Source organism: Dicentrarchus labrax, unplaced genomic scaffold (assembly GCF_905237075.1).
Source record: "Dicentrarchus labrax unplaced genomic scaffold, dlabrax2021, whole genome shotgun sequence".
In the NCBI taxonomy this organism is placed as follows: domain Eukaryota; kingdom Metazoa; phylum Chordata; class Actinopteri; family Moronidae; genus Dicentrarchus; species Dicentrarchus labrax.
This window is the reverse complement of record NW_026136719.1, coordinates 25999529-26021581: the sequence shown is the minus strand read 5'-3', so window position 1 is coordinate 26021581 and position 22053 is coordinate 25999529. Positions and strand designations below refer to the sequence as shown.

Genomic DNA, 22053 nt, shown 5'->3' with positions numbered 1-22053 from the left:
TAAAACCATGTTGACTGGCCTACTGGCAGTTTGTAGATCTGTACCTGCGCTGCAGCTGCGCAGTGCAACATCTAGAGCGTGCTAAAGCTGCTTCCGCCGCTAGCAGACGTTCAATATGGGATTTGTAGTTCTCAACGCTACGCTTTTAGCATCTCCTTTAAGAATCTCTCTCCACAACACACTTTTAGACTGATAATATCGACGACTGGTCTCTGACTGAAGTTACACGAAAGGCTGCACTTGCATGCGCTCTGTCTAATATAAGAATACATTAAGATACCATTTATTCGTGTACTACAACGACCAACGTCGCCCCTAATGAAAGCGAGGCAGTGTAAACACAACTCCAGGAACATGAAAAGATCGGGTGACAGTGAGGGGGAGAAGAGAAGAAAGGTATTGATAGCGTTTTTCTCCGTTAGCTCTGGCATTTTTCTAAGCCCTGTCGCTCGTTGAATATCTAATGCTCCGTATGTGATGCTGCTGGCTGCATTTTGAAGGCTAGAAAGCCGCGAAATGTCAGCACATACCTCACCTTGCCTGTTTCCTTTATTGTGTTTTCCATTTTTCCCCCAGTCTACCACAATGAAGAATTACAGATGCATTAAAACGCTGCTTTATCACGTAACGTTAAATACACTGCTCATGAAAAGCTGTAGATTACAGAGTAACGTCTCGGCAACATCCCATATCAAGTGAAAACACGATATGAATTACAGTCTGTAGGATTTTTGGGAGACAATAGTAAAGATCATAACTAGTCCATAGGTTAGTCTCTGACATTTAATAAAAACAAGCAAACAAAGAGGCAACGTCTAGGCTGAATTTGGGATGTCATTCTGCTGTGAAGACTGGATAAATGGTTAATTGCATAGCAGCAGCAGTAACATCCCAGTGCAACAGTAAAGAGAGGTGGGAAAGTTAGTGTGTAGTGTTTCTCAGATTTGGCATGGTGCCAGGCCAGCAGTCTACAGCTGCTTCAGGATTTACTATAGATACAGGGCTCTGATGTACAGTACAAATGATAACTTATTGGCTAATGCTGTATTACTGTTATAAAGTAATACCTTCTGTAAATAAGCCAGCTAGATAACCTGCTATGGTTTAATAAAATAATCCTCACCTAAGTGATCTCACTTGAGTAAGATGTGTGTGCAGGATTATTTTGATGTGAACAGAGATGGGTGCGTTTATAACCTGGGATGACCAACTGTTGTGTGTGCGCTGGTGCGTTAAGCTGTGTTTCGTGCTGACCTGGGCTTAACCAGGCTTTCACATGCTGTATAACCGTAACTTTGTTGTTTGTAGAGATACTAAAGGAAAGGAAGGAAATGGCTCTGCTGTGCCCAAGGCACCCAGGGCTGTGTGCTGCCTATAGTCATAGTGTCTGTCTGTCTTCCTCTCTGTCTGCTTCTCCTCTTATCTCTTGACTTGGATGCAGTCTGCTGTGGCACATGTGTTTGGATCATGTTAGACAGCAGTGAAACTATGTAGGACGTGGTTCCTCCTGTTTATGAAAGCAGCCATGGCGGCCAGATGAGCGGCTCAGAGAGAGAACTCATTCCAGCTGGCCCTCAGGCAGTCAGGCAGCACTGCACAGACCTAATGGCTTAGCTTCCTTTCTCTTTAGATAAATAAAAGGATGAGCAAGAGGAATTGTAATTGCAAAATGACTATATGACTGTAGAGCAGCCAAGGAAGGAGCTGCATGCATTCTGCCACCTTTTTATGTTATCACTGGTTGTACAATGATACACTTATTATGATAACTAATAACTTGGATATGATGGTTGTCTTATCCAGTAAGTGAGTGTGTTTGCAATGGTGCACAAAGTGAAAGATGCACTGTGATGGGTCCGCTGTCATTCTGTGTTAGGGAATGCAAGCACCAACAGATTAGTGCCAAATGAATAAACAATCTCCTTAGAAAATCCCACCACAGCAAGTCAGTATAACATACTGACAGGTGGTATGTCATAGTCTGTATATGTTTTTTAGGTGAAATAGAAGAGGACACGGGCCTAACTGCACAGGGAGAATGAATCACACCCCATCCACATGAATTCACATTTGTTAAAATATATTGGTACTTTTTTACTTAGACTAGAGGATGGATCCATCAGACATTGTTTGACACTGTTGTCTTTGTTGTTTCAACTACAAAAATGACAGACTGTTTATAATTTTGTGTATTGTCTTAAGTTCTCAAGTAGCTGCATTTTCATAAATGTCCTCCCCACAGCAACATTAAACGTTCCTTGTACCCAAATGAAGTGAAAACATTCCATTATGTATTATCAGTATTGTCACAAGATTAATTTCCCCTCATGCCTTGGCAAGTGTGAAAACAGCAGTGGTCCTGTCCCTTAACCCGATGTTTTAATGCTGTCTTTGATGCAAGCTCGCCATTTGGACAGTGATGACAAGTATAAAGTGCTGTGTCGAAACAGGAAGTGTGTGTGTGAGCAGCAGGCTAAGTAATGATCACACAGGGTCACCAGATGTTGTGAGGTCCTGGGCTCAGCCCAGCCCATTGCTTAGATCAGCCTCATTGGTTTGCTCTGGTTGTGGCACCTAGTGCAAGCTGTTTAGGGTATTTAATTTCTGAACACTCATTAAAATGGTTTGTGTTTCCCTTGGCAATTCTGTTAAATTAACAACTACCGAGGTAAAAGCTGATTATGTGGCCACACATCCAGACATGGTTAATCAATTCTCCCACACAAAATGTTAGCTGGTGAATTAGTGTAAAGGAAACGATTTATGGCGACTAATGCCGACGTCCTGTCATGTCAGGCCTGGTGTTTTAGCAGGAGGGGGGTGTCAGATTCAGCACATTCAGCAGCTTTGCGCTCTGGCGGCCATCTTTTTATCCTTTTTAACCCAAGCTACATGCTGCTTGCTCTATTAATGAGCCAATAATGGAGAAATAGTGTTGGGTGCTGACATAAAACATGGGTATGGATACCTAAGGCAGGGTAGCACATAAGCTCCAACAGAGCTAGATTTACACCTAGACTCTGTGTAGAATGGTGGAAAGGGGAACACTCGGCATGGGGGCTCTCACAGCTTCATCAGACCCCCGCCGGTCGAGCTGTGGAAAAGCCAGGGCTCAGAAAAATACGGCTGTGGCAGATAATGATACCATTACACTAATGGAGCTGGCAAATGAAGGAGAACCCAGATGCCCTGCTTTATTACCGGAGGGGGTCATTTCCTCACTGCATTCCTAATGGCCTGAGCACACAGTATTGATCAGGCTATCATGCTGCTAATCCTCTACAGAATTACTTATCGCTGGCTAGGTGTCGATCCACCGCACACCCTGCTCTGGCCTTGCCACTGGGCGGCCACCGTGTGTCCAGCAGGGACCCACTGGGCCGTTTATCCAGTCATGATTTAGGGCCAAGCAGGGATGGTGTCTGGGAGGTCTTCAGCAGTGGGCTGGCCAGTTCAATGTGTAAAAAAAGGAGGCAAATGAACCTAACAGCTTTCATTTAATTAAGGAGTAGGCAATGATGTGGTTCCTCCCTCTTTATGGCCCCACTGGTCGCTGTGGAGCAGGGGAAGCTGTGAGGTTGGGTGTTGTTCTCAGTAATTGTGTTGTGCTGTAAATAAGAACAGGCAGCTCTTGTGCCATCAGCAGCAGGATGCAAGATTTTCACCAGGCCAAGTTTGATTACAAGGTGCTCTACATATTTAACTACTTTATACGTGCTTTATTTGGCTGAAAATGAAATAATTCCACATGCAAATTTGTTTCTTTAGGCCAAATTATACTGGACCCTCTCAGTTCCAGGTCTGATTACTACAATTAGAATAGTGGTTTTATGTGAAAACTGAGGGAAAGATTTTTCTAAATTATTCATGGTATGCATTAGTTGAACATGACTGAGAATGGTGTAGCCTGGGCCTATCATCATTACAAATGAATAGCAGGGTCAGGTAGCACAGAGCACTTTGCCCAGGGCTTGTGACCTGTCATATCCTTGGCTCCTTTACCGGGCCCATGTGTGCATTAGCATCCTCGGGGCCATTGGAAGCGTGGCATCCCAGCATCAGCAGACCCCTCTGGTCACCTCTGGCCTTGGCTAATCAAAGAGTTTACCTTAAGGGGGACATTTAGCCCTGTTCATTAGGGCCACTCCAGTAGCCATAAAGAAGTATTTATATATTTCCATCTGGAACAACCTGTCGTGGCTAGGGAAACTAGCTATTGATCCAGATATTTAGTCATTTCTTTCTGCGTCCGCCATCAATATTGTGCAAACATCCGTCCACGCGAGGCTTGACCTCAGCCCTGGCCTCTTATTTTTCGCTCCCATTGGAGTTCAATGATATACTATTCTGAAAAGTAAAATCAATGAATGAATATGAAGTTTTGGTATGTAATATAGTGCAAGCCCAAGGCCCTAGGTCTTTCATTGATCTGCTATGTGAGCGTTGGAGGGGGCTGATTAGTCTGCTGCTGAGCTTTTTCCTCTACATGTCTTTAACTTGTCTTACCTATTTGATCTTTGGCTCGTATATTTTATAAGTTGTTTACAGATCAGCTTGGTCGGTCAAGCTTCTCTTTAAAGTAATTCAGCCAACATACTAAAACTGCAACGTCGTCATGTCCCTGCTCAGTTTGGTACAAAAATGTCATAACTTGTAATAAAGTGAAACTAATGAGCTATGAGATACATTGTGTTTGTTTCAGTGTTGCTTTTATTTTATTGCTTTGGAGGAACAGAGGTGTTCTTTTGCCTTATTTTAGTTTACAGTATAGGAGATACTCTAATTTGACCATTATCAGTTTGCATTTTGGAGTGCTGCAGTAAGCATGGAGGGTAGGTAATGGTTATAGGGTTAGGGTTTAAGGTTATGCCATTGGTAGAAGGATATGATTGATGTAATTATTAAATAAACTAAAAACTGGTAACATCTCAACATAAGTAACCTGTTTCCTGGAGATAAAATGATGCACCAAGTTACTGTTTATTACCTACACGATGGTTCAGTTTTCAGCCACGTTAGGGCTTAGCTTCTCTTGATCAATGTGAGAAATCCTGCACGTCGTTCCCTCACTTCCTCCCACCTTTTATTTTTATAGCAGTCTGTGTTGAATGCATGACATTTTAAAGGTGCATGATGTCTACATTTGGTTTGCATCTGGAAGGATATCAACTTTTACGGCCCCGCCTGCATTGTTTCAGGGTACATGGCTAAGATGGCTTGCCGTGGACTCCCATATGGGCTTAGGAGGACCTGTGATCTTACTAAACATTTAAATGGACAAAACAGAGATAGCCTTATGCTAGGCATTACAGCTTGGTGTGGCCTGGGGATTGAACACCATAGTGAGTCATACTGTGACTGAAAGGGTCATCTGCAGAGGTTCACCCCCAAGTACTGGCTGCCATCTATTCCCCTCTAACTGGTTGGCCTCTATATGGCATGAGGCAAGATACAAAATGGAAACAGAGTTCTACCAAAGGCAAAATCAGACATATTTCCACAGACATGAGGTAACACAATCAAGTCTTAGTCACACAGTCATGCTTAGTTTGATTTTCATAATACTAATAACATTCTTACCAAATGGGAAAAAAAACATATTGAAGCTCGATTCTTTAAAAACATTGAGACATATATTGCCAGTGAAATACCACTGTAGGTACCAATACGAGGATATACTGCTAGGTTTAGCATTTACCACCCGGATGATTTTGATGGATGCAGTCACTAGTATTGTCCAAACAGCCCTTGACAGCTTACGTGTCTGACAGCCTCTACCGAGCACCTCATATTAGTGTTGAGGCATTAGCCACAGTTGTCAGCGTATTCGCAAACAAGGCCGCGATGTGGATCATGCAAACTGGCCGACCAGATCAGCCGTCAGATTCAATGAGATTACATCGAATGTGACCTGCCCAAGTAGGGTTCATCTGTCATGCATGTGTCCCGTCACAAGAGAGACATAGAATAATCAGTCCAATCAATAGATGGTGGTGGCTCATTGGACTGGTGCTGAATAAACATGGGAATGACCCTCTCACCTCATACACAGAGGCTCGATCCTCCAGGGGGTTCATTAGCCACTCGAGGCTATGATCCGGGCAAGTCCTTATTTTCCATTTCTGTTTGTTTGGCATTCTGGTGGTGTGTGTGTTTGTGTGTGTGTGTGTGTGTTTGTTTGTGTGTGTGTTTGTGCGTTTGTGTGTGTGTGTGTGTGTGCAATATGTCTTTGAATGCATGATTGTGTGTGCATCTATACATCTATGTGTGTAGTGAGGCTGCTGATGGATTTAATGCTAAGTGAACAGAACACATAAGTGATAAAAAAATCTTCAATAAGCTTGTTCAGCCCCATGGATATTGTAAAAGATTAACAGATGCAATATTGCATCACACTTGTCACACTCGGTCTCAGCCTCTGAAGAAAAACTGTCAGTAATAATCGACCACAATTACCCAGAATTTGTCCTAGCTACCCTGATTGTTGCTAATTTGATCTCACTCCAATGAAAATGGTTCCACAGTGCAAAGCCACCTGCATAGGACAGAACAGTCTTAATGCTGTTTATTTGTGTATTTATATTCCTTTTGTAATGACTCACCTTTCCAATAAAGTAAAAGTGCCTACTGCTACGGTGTTGCCCAACATCTGGTTTCAATAGCAAGTCCAAAACCCTTCATTCACAAAAGCTGCAGGAGACCAGGTTCACAAGGCGCTGTAAATAGTAACTGTTAATTTGTACATCATAAGTTCTTTTCCATAAACGTGAGCAATGAAAGTGTGTTAAAATACCTGGCGTTTAGCTTTGCAAAGGCTGAACGTAGGAAGTGCCTCCCTTACCCAGAGCCAGGTTTTGGCATTGCTGTTAACTTAGCCAGCTGGAAGTACACTTGGCCTCCTCTGCTAACCACCATTAACAAAACACCACAGGTAGTTTCTTCTAGTTTTCTACTTAAAACAACCTTAATGTTATTTTGTAATATGTTACGGTGTTACTTTATGGGAAGGGTATGATAGTAATGCTGTCAGATTTAGGGTCCAATTTTCTGTGGAGTTTCTGTTAGAAGTTAGCATTGCCAAGGTTCAAAATGTAAAAAAAAAAAAAAAAAAAGCATAAGAAAAACATTCAAATAGCTTATTTTAGCCTATATAATAGGACACAATAATACCGAAAGTGTTGGAAAAAAAGAGTTTTAGTCCTAGGCATCAGGTTTTTTGAGTAACTGCTTACACCTGAAGACTCGAGTAACCGCACCAACTTCCAGTCTGGTGTAGGCTCTCCTGTTATCCTGGATTTGCTTTCATGGAGCTTTTTGTATTGCTCATTCCAGCATTTACTCTGCATCAAGTCTTTGAGAAGTGTCTGCTCACTTCAGGTAGTCTGTTCATGTCTCAGTGATTCTTTCTCTGAGCCCCCCCATGTGTTTTTTCTTCATCAGCCTAACTTTTCCTTGCATATGCGAAGGAGCCAACGACAGCTTGACTGGCATGCTGTCAGACAGGCGATGCCTTTCCAACGGTGGAGCATCAGCCCCTTCCTGAGAGCTTGTATGTGTGTGCGTATGTGTGTGTGTGAGTGAGCGCGTGTGTTGATCTATGCGTGTGTGTAGAAAAATGGGGGTATTGTCAGGACGTGACCGGCACACTTTGCATGTTCTTCTCGAGACAGGTGCTCCTGGGCGAGCACTGGTGCATGACAGTTGCCTTTCATCGCTGTCTTCTCTACACTTAACCCCTGACCAGCCCTCCCTCCTTCCTCTTCCTCCTCATCTTCTTCTCCTCTCTCCTCTCACCCGCTCTCCTCCACGTCTGACCTCTTCTCACGGCGCTTCTCTCGGCCGTCCTGAGTGATGGACTGCGAAGGCTGGTGGGCGGGTTGCGCTTTGTATGTGGTGGTGTGGTGCGGCAGGCTTGTCACAAGCTTAACACTGTCAGGCCACGGAAACCCAGCTGTCCAGACTGAACTGCACACACACCCACACACACTCACACCCACAACTTTTTGTTCAACAGTCCGTAATTCCATCCACCGGCGCTGTCAAGCACTTGATCAAACGTGCATAAAGAAAGGAGCCCCCTGGCTGAATCCCATCTTCTCTCTTCCTATCATAATGTAGGCAGATTTTCCCTCCTCTGCCTGTTTCTTCAACTCTATTTATTCAGATGAGCCTGACTGGGGGGCAGCGGGTCACATCCACTTGCCTGGCTAAAGCGGTCCTGAATTGAGGGTTGTCTCCAGTGAGATGGAGAGAGAAAAAACACAAGGAGGGGTTAGGAAGGGCTGCCGAGCGGTCATGTCAGGGCTGCTTTCAGGGCTACTTGTGTGTGTGTGTGCATGTGCCATGGCAGGGGTAGGGGTTAGGGAGTTTGAGGGTTCAGTTGTCAACCCCTGTGTCATGCTTGCCCTGGCCCTGTTATGTAGAGGGCATCCACTGTCATTTGTTGCGGGACTGTTTGAAGTGGAGTGAGCCACAGAAGCATAAAAAGCAGTCAGCACACTCTCAGGTGCCGTCAAGTACCACACATTCCTTTAAAAGTACAAATTGCAGTACTCTGCAGGAACTAATCCCTTATTAATTTGACACCCTAAAAGTTTGTGTCTTTTCTAGTTTTAGAGATTTGTCTCAGGGTTGGCCTTTTAATCTAAATCATATCCAGATGTTTTGTTGAGGATGTTTAGTTTTATGTTGTTTTCCCTTTTATTCTTCGAGCTTCATCATGTTAAGTGAAGTAGGTGGATTAAAGTCATGCTTGAAGCCAACTTTGGGGAAGACATACACTAGGTAAGCTGTGGTTTTCATCCAACAGTCATTCTGTACTTCTAAGTTTTTTGAAGTTTATCCCTGTGTGTGTGTATCTGTTTTTGTCAGTGTAGGTGTGTGTTTCATCTGACATACATCTCCCACATTCTCTCCACTATGGGAAAAACAGCAATGGTTAAGACTCCTTAAACTTGTTGTTGGAGTGTCAGCGAAGACATGAGCACAGCGCACACCATGAGCTTAATCCAACAACAGCCCGTCTGCCTTACTGTACACGCGTTATCTGCGAGCGAGTGGACCCCTTCCTCGCAGCCATTGTCATATATAGGGGGCATTGTCACATATGAGATGGACTCATGTAAATGCGGTGACAGGCTTCTGTCTCAGCTGACTGACAGCACAGAGGGATTGGGCTAATCTGAGTGACTGATTCGAGGCGCGCAGCGGCTCGGCTGTCCCCATAACTCCTGAGAAATAGACAGCTTCAGCTGAGTTATCTGTGTTTGTAAGTCCTTCTGCTGCGCTGGGATGACAATAGGGATTAGTGCCAAGGTTCTTTAAACTGTTTTTTTATTTTATTTTTGGGAGGGGGGAAGGAGGCCTCTTATCGGCGTCTCGGCAGGATGCTGCCGCAGCCAGTTTTCCTTGACTGTCAATTAAAGAGGGGATCATTAACTTCAAGGGTATAAATGTTCTAACACTGGTATTACGTTGGGAAGCTAAGTCGCTGACAGATGTTCCAACTTTAATTCTCCACTTGTTTTTTTGTCCTTTAATTAATTTATGTATCACTATTCGGGTTTTAAATATTTTTTCCCCCTGTCTGCTCTTTGTTAGCCTGTAATCTCAGTTACCATGGTAGTCGCAAAGACGATTGGGCCTTGTCACTCGGCTGTGTTTCTTATGAGGTTCAATCGGCTAATGTATTCAATATCACCCAAACTGAAAGGTAAACAGTATCTAATGGCTCGTGTGTTCCTGCACTGCCTCAGTGCAGCCCGGATGCACTGGGCGGGAGGAGAACAGGATGTCTGCCTCTCGTTCTTCAGGAGGACCCTACTACTTAGAACGGTGCTTGATAAAAACAAAACGAGCACAGCTTGTCTGTACATGTGTGTGTTTTTTTGGGGAGGGAAACAAAAGTAGTGTACTACTTTGGGGTTTTCTTTTGGAAGCTTTGTCGGCGGTTGTGAAGCACCAGTATGACAGCTGTGGTTGAGATTCCCTCAGAGTGGAAGTACAGACAGAGAGCTGCGACGGGTTGCAGTAAGGTGTGTACTATAGGTAGCCACATAGAGAACGAAAGAAAACAAGAGGAGGAGAGACGTGCAGAGGAGTGGAGAGAGAGATAGGCGACAGAGACTGCTAATGGGCAAACTCTCTTCATCCACCACCACTGCCATCACCACCACCACCCTGTTCTCTCATGACAGCTCTTTTCCTTTGTTCTCCCCCCTCGGCCCACTCTCTGCCGGGGATTCGTGACAAGTTTTCGCGGGCTGATCAAACGCTGCGGTGACACCTGATTAGGATATAGCGCGTGTTTACAGTCGTGCATGCCGAGGACCCCCCCCTTCTCAGACAACAAGGGAGACTTCACCTTGACTAATTAAATTTGCACCTGCAATGCCAGCTGTGACAGCCACTGGAGGGCTGCATTTATTTATGTCACTCCATACATACTTCCTGTGACGTTCATGGAGGCTGAGTTTGCTGTAGCTTCTCTGTTTACACACAGTGTGGCTTTTAAAGGGCTGCGTGTAATATCATGCCTTTCAAAATTGCTTCCGACCGATAACTAAAACATAGTTTTTCACTTGCATATTTCCAGTGTAATTTTAACAAATAGCTAATTCATTTTGTGGCAATTTATGCCTGAACATCGCTCTGCTTTAAAATGAGGAAATTTCTCTTAGGTAGGATAGCAGGTGGCACAACTTGCCAGTATAATACTATTATACTGTATCATTTTAAGTGGTAGCTTGTGGGTGGTCTAATTTTATTAGGGTCAGTTCTGCATGCTAACTCAAACAAATTCAATTCTGTATTATCACTTGAGAGTTTCTGAGATCTAATGTTGAAAAGGTTTTGAACCCTCATTTAAAATAATGTGATTTCTGTGTTCCTCGCTCAATGCGTGTGTATTTAATAATGGATTAATGTGTGTACATATGTGTGCTTGGATATGATCTGCCTTTCAGAGCGTGAATGTGTGTGTATCTATCTAAATCAGTGTTGAGAGTGTAAAAGGCCACAGCTGAAGTGAGCAGGACATCATTCACCCAGTAGCAGGAGACAGGGCCTGGTAATTTGTGGCTCTCCCCCCTTTCTCGCTCTCTTCCTCTCTCTCATTCTCTCTCTGTCCCCCCCCCCCCCACCATCCCACCTCCCCAGCCTCAAATTGACCAGGCTCGACTGCTGGTCATGCTGTATTACATGGGTTAGATGAAGTAATTATTTCTAGGCCGCTGACTACAAGCAAGATTAATAGTTTTTGAAACGGCCATAATGGAGGGCTGACCCGCCGTGACATAAGCATTATTTCAAACTCACCTCCACTCTCATCCCTCTCACCTCTGGGCACTGGCAGAGTGTGATTTATACCTGGGTTAATGAGGGGAGGGGACCTAGGAGTACAGGGCGACCAGCATACCAGTGCAGTGTTACAGGCCTGCTCCCCCCACTGAACAGATAGTGGGGTCACTGGAGGAAGTTTTTGCTTGATTGGGTTTTGGAGACAAGATATAAAGTGATGGAAATCAGCGTAATGATGGAATGTAACCGTTTTTCTGTATGTTAAAATTTGACTTTAAACTTCAAATGGTTGACACTCATTGAGGTGTCCTTGAAAGAATAGATCAGTATGCTGCTGATATTGAAACCCCGTGTCGTGGGTCGCTTCATCTGTCCACCCCCTCCAACTCCAGTGCTCTGGAGCCTTGAGGACCAAAGAAGCTGGAGAGTTGTCACTAGGTGGCACTTGGACATCATGTTATCAGATGCTCTTTCCCCTTCACCCCACTCCACCGTCTTCTTCCCCTCCCTCTCTTCCTCCCTCCTTTCTTGCCTCCCTCCCTCACTTCCTCCCTCCCCTCTGTGCTAAGTACACCTCAGATGTCAGGGTGTTTTATTTTTATTGGATGAGGGCAGTGTGTAATGCATTCACCTCCGTTCCTGCCAGCTGTTAAATGCCCCAGAACATGGTCTGGCCAGGCTCCGCCCCGTTAACCCCTCTGATTGGCTGTAATAATTAGCAAAAGTGAACAGTAACTATGGCGCCTAGCGAGGGTTTGGGACAGCTTGCAACTCCCTGACGTGACAGAATGGTCCATCGTGCTCGGGCTTAGGGGTCTTTGGTCTGGCCACATCCCTCCTTACTCGAGTGCATGTGTGTATTTTAAGCTTTAATATTAACCCTCAACTTAAACACATGCATGCATTGTGGCACCAGCAATTACATTTTCAAATGGCTGGGTTTGTAAACCTCCAGGATGTTAATCTGTCACCATTCAAGCTACTGGGAAGAGTGAAAAGAGGATTAAGCTATTCAATTCCTGGTAGAATATTTTCCTTTGTTCAGAATGAGTGAAGGAAAAATAAATAAAGAAATGAGGTGGTTTCTCAAGCAAGACAAGTGCCGTCTGCTATACTTCAGGATTTGGCTAATGCCATTATAGCAAACTTATCTGCTTCAGGATTCCAGGAAGACAGGCTGACGGTCGTGTAAACAGCCACAAATGATATTTGGTCCTTAATTCAATATTAATCTCAGGTCACATCATAATGCCAGTTTATCTGGGTCAAAAACTACATGAGATAGAATTAGACCTGTCCTAGATGTTCAGTCCACATCTGTTTTGTGCCATATGTTTTTCTAGTGGCTTAGGTGATTGTCAGCATTTAAATTTAGGCCACTGCTTTAGCTTGTTAATAATACCATATTCAAAAATTGGTTTCAACAAATAGGTCTCAATAAATAATTCGATAGGCAATCTGTCTGTCTAGTTGTCTCTAGAAAAGGTATGATATAGTTGATTACTGTAAAGTAGTCATATTTTGATGGACGTTTTGATGGAACTTAGGCCTGCCCTTGGAAACAGCAGACAGGATCCTCTCTATTTTTCATATGTAGTATGAACTTCAGATTTTTATTTTCCTCCAAGATAGCTCATTTTGTGTGTTGTGTGTGAATATGACATACAGCTGAGCTGATGGTAAAATATCCTTGAAGTGTTTTGTCAAGCAACATAGTGTATCCAATCTTATATTTAGCATAACGTTATAATATACCACATGATAATTGTCACAGCTGTCAGCCAACCCAGCACCGTACCCCTGTCTTAGCCCCTCGTTTACCCTTGACTCGCAGCCCCTCCGGTCGGATTGCACATCATCTTTATCCCGGATGAAGTACCAGACTTGGTAGTGTCAGAAGATGATCTAATATGGAGCCAAAAGGACACAGAGCTGGGAAATCATCGTCATTTGAAGAGGTTGCTTGTCACATGATGGGTTTGATCAACCAGTGCCGCGGTACACAGAGCCGGGTCTTTGCACTGTCTAACAGTGGTACTGGATTAGAGACACAAGCCACTTCTACTGTGATCAGTCACTCACACATGGAGACATGCGGCAGGGCTGAAATCCTCCTTGCACACTTCATCCACATCATGTACACACTTGTTTCGTAAAGCCTACTGTATGGAAATGAGGAAGACTGTTGTTGACAATGATAGTACGTGCCAGTTTTTTTTGTTTTTTTGAGGCCATTTTTGATGCTTTAGTCTATAATGGCATAACAACTGCAGCAATACAGGTACTGCTTTAGACTGAGACACAGCACCAAGGTGTGTTGGTCCATAGCTGCCTGACCTGCATGAGTGCCACTGATCTGTGAGATGTTGAGACAATGGCAGTGTGTGTGAAGAGTCTGGCTCTACACCCCTCAGACACTGTGTATGGCTAAGTGCTATTGAATTGTTTATTGTCACAAATCACAAACCTTTCAATGACTAGGTGCGACCACCATACACCCACTCATCCATCCATCCAGCTGCTCTGCCCTGAGCGATGTGTTGGTCTACTGGGCTCTGAGGAGCGTAACGTCAGCCTCCGGAGCTGTGGATTTTAAACGCTCCACCTGCTTATCGATCTCTTCTGCCCCGCTGAGCCAGCCAAGTCTGGGTAGCAGAGAGAGAGAGAGAGAGAAAGAGAGAGAGAGAGAGAAGGCGGGATGCAGAGCGGAAGGGCAATCTTGTGGCCTCAGTCCTTTGGTCCTAAGGTCTGTCCTTGACACTGCCTGTGGGACAGGCCTGGAGGACGCCTCTTGTCCTCCCTTCTAGCCCCTACAGCTAGTCGGCCCTCCCCCTGGGCCAGGCTGCACTTTGCACAGCCATATTGATTTTTTGGAGGGGCAAGAAAAGTGTGGCTGGGTGGTGAGAGCGCATATGGGAGGGAGGGGGAAATGGAGAAATCGAGGGAGCTTTCTAAAGCACTGACTTCTCCTTGACTGCACCTCGAGACGCGACAACCCTGTTAGAACAACTCAGTGGCCCTGGTGCCCCTCTGAAAACTGCTAATCACAGTCTTTCAATCAGCGCTCCCCTTCCTCTCCTCTCCTTCCTCCCTCCCTCCCTCTCCCTTCCTCATTTTCTCACTCTTTACCCTGACTTTCCTCTCACTGAACTGGACCCTGTCTGAATACCAAGGGACTGCGTCTGCATTAAAACTGGCCATTCCACATGGAAAACAGCTGACCTCATGAAAGCATGTTGTAATTTGAAGGTGAAAACTAAAAAGCTTTTCTCGATCGACATAATCTTAATGGAAACATTATGGCCTGGCCGCAAACTAACAATTAAGGCAAAATGGCGAGCGGCCCTTGCATATCGGTGGCAGTAGCCAAGAGTTCATATGGGTCATGTGACTACAAGGCTGCTAGCTCGAATCCTACACTGGGTGGAAATCTCAAGATGCCCTTAAAGAAGTTGTTTAATCCCTACTTCTTCTGGAAAAGAACAGAGAACATTTTTACTGTCTTCCAGAAGTCTCTAGATGTATTGGGCAGCTCCTGTGTGTGAAATTGTGCAAGTATGTGACTGTGAAGCCGCTAGTATGTTTCTGATAAAGAGCATGCTCGGTCAATCTCTCCCGGATAAATAAAAAGGTTATGTAAGGCATACATCGACAGATCTCTTAAATCGCCCTCCTCTCTTTCTCTTCTTTTCCTCTCTTCTTCTCTCCAGATTTGACACTTGCTAAAGGTCACAGAAACATCTTTTTTTCCCCTTTGAGGTGTAGATAAGTGTGAAATAGATGTTGACACCACAGACACATTGGAAAGCACTTAAACAGAGTGGCCATGTGCCAACCTGTCTGTGTCTGGCTTTGTGCATTTGTAAATACTTTTGAATGATTGATCTGGAAACCTGGGTCTCTCTGTAAGCCTGTCAGGTGCAGTGAGAGAGATGGAGAGTTCAAAAAACAGATGAGGTCCAGGGCTTTTTTTTTCTTCATTTCTTTCTCTCTCACATGCATACACACATACTCTCCAGCTGACAGGATTACACTTACCCTGGCATGACTGGAAGAGTAGCTTTAAGTAAGAAGTATGTGTGTGAGAAAGTGTACACATGGCTAACAAAGAGAGAACTGCAAAGGACTTTTGATGTTTAGTTAAAATGGCGCATGTGTCAAATTTGTCAAATATGACTGAGGGCGCCAATACAGGGGGTCAATGTTTGTGTGTTTGTGTGTGTGTGTGTGTGTGTGTGTGTGTGTGTGTGTGTGTGTGTGTGTGTGCGTGTGTGTGTGTGTGTATGTGTGTGAATCTAATTAATGACTGGCAGTGGTCCCCCGCAGCTCTGGTAATGTGCTTAGATCAGTGTTATAAGCAGGGCGTGAAAGGTCCACCCAGTGCCAGCCATTTAAATGACTGGCCTCTTGTTCAGGTAGATGGATGGAAATGTTGTAATATTAATGATCACGTCCCCCGCCGACCTGTCGCGAGGTGAAATGAACAACTCAGCCCTCAGCCTCCAACAACAATTAACAGGCCAGAGCCGGCCTGTCTTCCATTTGTCATCACTGACCCAACCTGTGGACCCTACTATACACACACTGAACGTGTCTGTCGATATACACAGAATGTTTTCTTCATTGATTGGAAAAAATATGCAGTGGTTAATGACATGGCATTAATCCTCAGTTTTTTCTGGCTGTGTTTTTTAATTCATTTTTTTGTTTCCAATTATACATAAAAAAACAAAACAAACATTTTCTGAATTTGATGAATTGAATGTGACCCAAACCTTGTATCTGCTATATGTGTCTATAGGAGAAACGTGGAGGATTATGTTCTTAATAACTGACATAAGCATCAGATCCATATTGTTTGCATCAGCTTGGATGGACGCCCTTGCAGTAAACATGATTTATGAATGTAGGCTAGAACCTACATGCCAAATTGAATCTGCAATTACATCTCAGGATTTTACAGATTATCCAGGATTTTTTTTTTTTAAATCAACAGGAAAGTAGCTGAAAAACAGCTTTTTGTCATTTCTGGCAACATCCTCCTGATTGACCTCTGGCTCTCTCAGTGCAATTCATATTCATGGGCTGGTCCTGAGCACGGGTATGTAGACATGGGGTTACACATTACCGACGCCCCGGCTCTGAGGTCAACTCCCACACATTCCAGTTAGCCATTGACCAGTCTGCCCAGTTAGCCGTCACATTGAGTCACCAAACTTCAAGCTGGTATTCTTAAAATAAATGAATGCCACAAGTGGCTGTAAACAACATGTCAGAAGTCAGAAATAATTAATTTTTGCCCTGAATGTTTTTTTTTTGTGTGGCATGCATGCAATGAAGAAGCATTATCTGTGAAAATAGTTCAAAAAGGTTATTTTCCACATTGTAATAAGTACTGGAGCTGCTGTTTTTTCAGTTCCTGTATTTGGTAGGATGGACATATTTTTAGATGCGTTTTCCAAAAAAACAGATGGTATGAGTGGTAAAACCATGCAGCAAGAAGCACTAGAACAAAAGTGGAACCTCTCTCTGCATGTGTGTGTGCTTGTGTGGGTATGTGTGTGTGGTGACACCTAGGTGCTGTGTTATCTCACCATAGTTCAAGTTAGTAGCATACCCTGAAGATGAGGTAGACCTCAAATGATATAGACCTTTATGGAAAAAACTTGACTACCATTAGCTGTAGGTCAAGGTTTTTGATTCACATGTTTTTTTAATTTGCTCCCCATGTGTATGTTTTTTCCCCAGTTATTTTCTAGTTCAAAGCTGAATTCAAGGTTGCTACAGACTTTTCCTTCTGTGCATCACACATGCAAACACAAATGTTCTGGTGTGGCACTCCCTGCCCTTCTCTACGCCCTGTGTCGCTTCACACAAGCTTCCTAAATTCTCCGATCCGGTGCCAAATGGACCGGGGCGGAAGCGCCTTTCATGTACACGGGTAGTCTGTCTGTTTGAGTCCGACGTTTTACAGCCGACTTGTCAGAACTGTTGATTCACCATCACTTTTGCAGAGGAGGACCAGTTATGAAATGGGTGTCACACAAGTACCAATGGCTTGCTGTTTAAACATGGAGCTCTATTACACAGCTATCTCTCATCACGTCATCTGGGGCTGCACAAGGCCTGTTTGAGATCCAAGGTTTTCTGCCTGTCTGCACTCTGAAGCACCTGCATCGAAGGAGAAAGTGCTGCCCTCCTTTGGTTGGAGGTCTTGAAGAAAATACGATATACAGTACCTCTTGCCTCACATTGTCGTGTATAAGCATAAGAAGACAATATAGCCCAGATGGAACGAAGAATTTCTGTCCTACTAAACATGTCTAAACAAAATTGTGAGCTGGAAAACACAAGAAGTGCTTCCACATGTTGTGACACTTCTACTTATCAAGCCATCTTCAGGGCACATTGTAGCTTTTATCTGCAGTTTATGATGCATCAGCCTGCTCTAGTCCAGTGGGACTGGTGTGTGTCCTCCTTCAGCCTCCTTCTGGGGCAGACACAAGTGAGACTGGAAGCGTTTTTATCCCCGCAGCAGTGGCGTTATCTGGCTATTTTGAGCTATTGATGCTAAGCACTGGACATTAATCTACTCTGCAAAGAACGCTTTGAAGAAAGTGTCCACTGAAGTGTCACAGATGGGGAATAAATGAAATTAATAAATATATGGTACACAGTTTGATATCTCTTATAGGCCAAGATCAAAGCAAACCAATTGAGTTCTATTCTACCTAATATGTTTTTCTGTGATAAACAGTCCGGCTGAGGAAATAATCCCATCAAGGAAGAGAGAGATTAAAAAAAGAAAAAAAAAAGCATCAGATATATCACTCAGCGCAGACGGTTGGCGGGGCTACCGTGAAGCATCCGTGTTATTATGGGATTGGTAATCTCGTTTCTTGGGTCTGAGTGAAAACGCAGACCTTTTTTTGCGCCTCGCGGTTTTTCTTCCAGAATCAGGTGCAGACATAGAGACAGGAAGACAGACACAGCGGCCCTCTGATACTGTGAGACTCCATCTGCTTCAGAGGGCTCTGGTAACTTCTTGTCTTTCTTTTTTTCTGTGGAATTTCTGAGTAGCTTGATGTATTTGACATGTGTGTGACAGCACTGGTTGTGTGCGATTGGGGTTGAGGCATCATGCTCGCTACTCCGGCTGCGCTTTTTTTTTTTTTTTTTAGGATGGGCATGTATGTGTGTATAATATCTGTTGGAGCCTTACATACACGCAAACACAAACACACACAGTACGAAGGCACACTTTTGTGCTTGTGTACACAGTAGTGTTTTGCGGACTGTGACTAAAGCAGACTGTAATGATATTACTTATGTGCACACATGCGCACATCTACAGTAGCTGGATGCCAGGATATGGATCTGTACAGACTCACAGCAGCACACAGATAAACACACACACACACACACACACACACACACACACACACACACACACACACACACACAGATACACATACACACATACAACACTAGCCCAGAGCCTCACCTTGATATCTTGAGCTTCTGTCATGAGTCAGAATTTGACACCAATGAATGTGTGTCAGGTTGTCAATTTCTTCCAACAGTCTTTGAATGCAGTCTGGCCATGAATAGTGCATGTTGTTTTGTTTTTTAGATTCCAACTGTCTGCAAGTCTGTTTTTGTTTGTTCCAGAATAACTTGGAAGGCCTGTACACTCATGTGCATCCTTTAAGAAAACTTTCAGCAGGTGTTGTGTTGTTTAGCCTAAGGTAAAGATTCAGCCCTGAAGGTAAATTCACCAAACTGCTTCAGATGTGGTGCCCTCCCATTTCTTCCGCCTCAGTTATTGGGATCTGTTTTCCTCCCTCCTGTCTTTAATACACATACTTTGCACCACTTGCCCTCTTTTTGATCCAGCCCCCTTTCGAGTCAGGACACACATCTTTTTATACCGGCGCTTTAATGTTATTAACAGGACATTTTATTTCACTCTAAAAGTCAGGACATATTTTGGCAGCCAGTTCCCATATTCCCTGTAGTGTGCCACATGAGGTCTTTGGCATTATTAGGTCAGAAGAAATGTGAGACACTTCTTGTAAATGTCTCGGAAATATACACAGGGTTGGTTCTCTTTAAACTATCACAACCACTTGGTGGTTGATGCACAGGCCATTCATTCAAAACTTTAAAAGATGTAAAAAGACAGTGGCATGTCGGTGACATTTCTCCTTCCCCTGCTGCTGAGACACCATGCAGAGGCTGTGTGTGTGTGTGTGTGTGTGTGTGCACCTGTAGGGAATTAATATGAGGTTTTGAACCCACATACACACACAGATATAATGCCTCCACATACACACACCTAGGCACAAGCACACACGGGAAGGGCAAGAAGAGGCAGGGTGGGGAAATAGTTGTGAAATTTATTTGGGCATATAGTTTTTATGCCAGTTGCCGTTGGATTTACAGGTCAGAATGGAATGCGTCGCAATGAAAAGAACTTTGATCCCTCCACCAGGTTCACGTTTTTATTGGAGGAGCTCTGTATGGCACAGGGCATCTTTTATTAGGTTGTGAGGAACCCCACGGCAGCCTTCACAAAATCATGAAAATGTGAGACGTCAATGAAAATGGCTGGTTACCAGGTTCCTGTGATATCACAGCTGGTTTTGAAAGCATCATTTGTTAAAATTAATTTATTAATTTGCCCCCCAAATGTCTGATGATTCAGTTTGTATGATTTCGTTTCAGTTTAACAGTCTGCTCTTGTTAGTCTCCATTTTCCAGTATGTTATGTTAAATATTTTACACTAAAGAAGTTTCAGTGTTTATTACTAAAATATACATTTATACTAAGGCAATGTAAAATTGTTGGATACGTATTCAGGTCTGCAAATGCTATATTCCCACTAAGAAAAGGCAGTCTTGGGTTTAAGGAACCATAGTTGAAGTGGCTGTAGAGACAGACTGTAGAAGTTCATAAGGTCCATTAGGTTTTTATCCAAGGAGGTAATGTAATGACTGTATTTTTAATGCCTAATCACAGCACATTTTACCTACACCCACACCATCTCTGCACCCAAATTCCCCAAAAGTTATACACTGAATATATTTTAATTTAGACACGAAAGTGATCATGTAAAAAAGATAAACAACTACATGATAAATGCAGAAGGTTTATGCTGCTTCTTATCAGCCTGTTTTGCTGTGTTGTGTTCTGCAGAGGCGGAGGCTGCTGCGTGAGTTGGGAGATCAGAAAATCCCCTTTCTGGGACCTTCAGATCGAGGCTTTCAGCAACTGGTAAGTCAGCCACACTTCCAGATAATGCTATCGATGCTTAGACTTCTACTTTTAAGGGCCTACAGCAGCCTTTTTCCCTATTGTAACCTGCTGCCACAGCCCTGTATGTGTAATAGTTTGCTCAAGATCTGAGAGATCTGCAGATAAGATTGTAATTGAGTTTTAGTAAGATGCGTTATGTTTTAGTATACCATGATCATCCTGTTATGATAAGAATGTCTTGTGCTTCTAAGTGGGATTCCAGTTACTCTGGCCTGGTCCTGAGGAGATCCTGCTCGCTGCCTGCTGAGCTCCATGGCCGGGTTCAGGCAGCTTTTCTCACCCTGAGAAGGAAGGGCTGCCTCCTGAGGGATTTGGTTCGCGTCCGTGACCGAGATGTATTTACTGCAGTGTCACGGGCTCTTCTGGGTGAGCCGGGCCACACCTATCGCTATCTGGACACACGGCTCTTTGCCATCCCCTGGCACAGTGAGGACACTGAGGTCAAAGGACAAAACTGTTGTGACCCTGACTTGAGGGCTGCCTGCAAGGCATTGTGGGAGCTTAACACGTTCTTCTGTTCTGATGTGTCTCAGCTGAAGGAAGGAGATAGGCTAACTCAGTGTGCAAAGGGGGAGGCAGAGCCCAAACAGGGTGAAGAAGGGGATACAGAGTCTAAACACAGTGAAGACTCTAAGAATAGTGAAGGAGGGGACTCAGGGTCCCGACAAAGTGAAGAAGGGGACACAGAGTCCAAGCACAGTGAGGAGTGGGACATTGAGTCGAAACACAGTGAAGAAGGCTGCTCTGGGTCAAAACAAGAAGGAGAATGGGAGACTGGGTCCAAACACAGCAGTGAGGAGGGAGAGTCCTCTCAGGTCAAACCAAGTGTCACAGTAGGGTCGGAACACAGTGAAGGAAAATTCCCCGGCTGGGCGCCTAAGACCAGTGGCACAGCGACTGAACCTGTGGGACTAGGGACCCAAGAGAAACCCGTGACCCAACTGAAGCACAGCTTGTCAGATTATCACATTGAGAACAAGGCGGAACAGGCAAGCGGGCAGGGCTGTTCCCAGCCGAGTCCTCCGCAGGTATGCACTGGTCCGGTCAAGTTCAACGTCACCTTACTCAACTACATGAACCCAGCAACTATTAGCCAGCTCAAAGAGGAACCTTACTTTGGTATGGGGAAAATGGCAGTAGGGTGGCACCACGATGAGAACCTCATCACACATTCGCCAGTGGCTGTTTACAGCTATAGCTGTCATGACGACAAAGGTAAGGGTCAAAGCTAATAAAGCTTACTTGTCACAACTGTGCTACTTGGATAATGATAGTTGAGATCTGTAGATTTAACACTTTAGACTCTTTTATTTCACTCTTATACACTTGAATCCAAAGTATTTAATGGTAGTCTTTGGCATGGTGTTTATGAAATTAAGATTCCTTTTTGTCTTTCGCTGCAATATCCTATTAACTTATCTCAGCTGCTTTATGGT

General features: G+C 44.1%; 1 protein-coding gene across 1 annotated transcript in view; it reads left to right on the top strand.

Annotated features, from left to right (window-relative positions):
- The first annotated feature begins 218 nt into the window (after window positions 1–218).
- Window positions 219–22053, top strand: part of fto (FTO alpha-ketoglutarate dependent dioxygenase) — a 115498-nt gene continuing 93663 nt past the window's right edge. Inside the window, exons 1-3 of the mRNA XM_051379407.1 lie at window positions 219–396; window positions 20498–20575; window positions 20809–21832. Of these exons, the coding sequence (XP_051235367.1) occupies window positions 319–396; window positions 20498–20575; window positions 20809–21832 (1180 nt within the window). The 5' untranslated portion in view covers window positions 219–318. The remainder of the gene's footprint in view (window positions 397–20497; window positions 20576–20808; window positions 21833–22053) is intronic.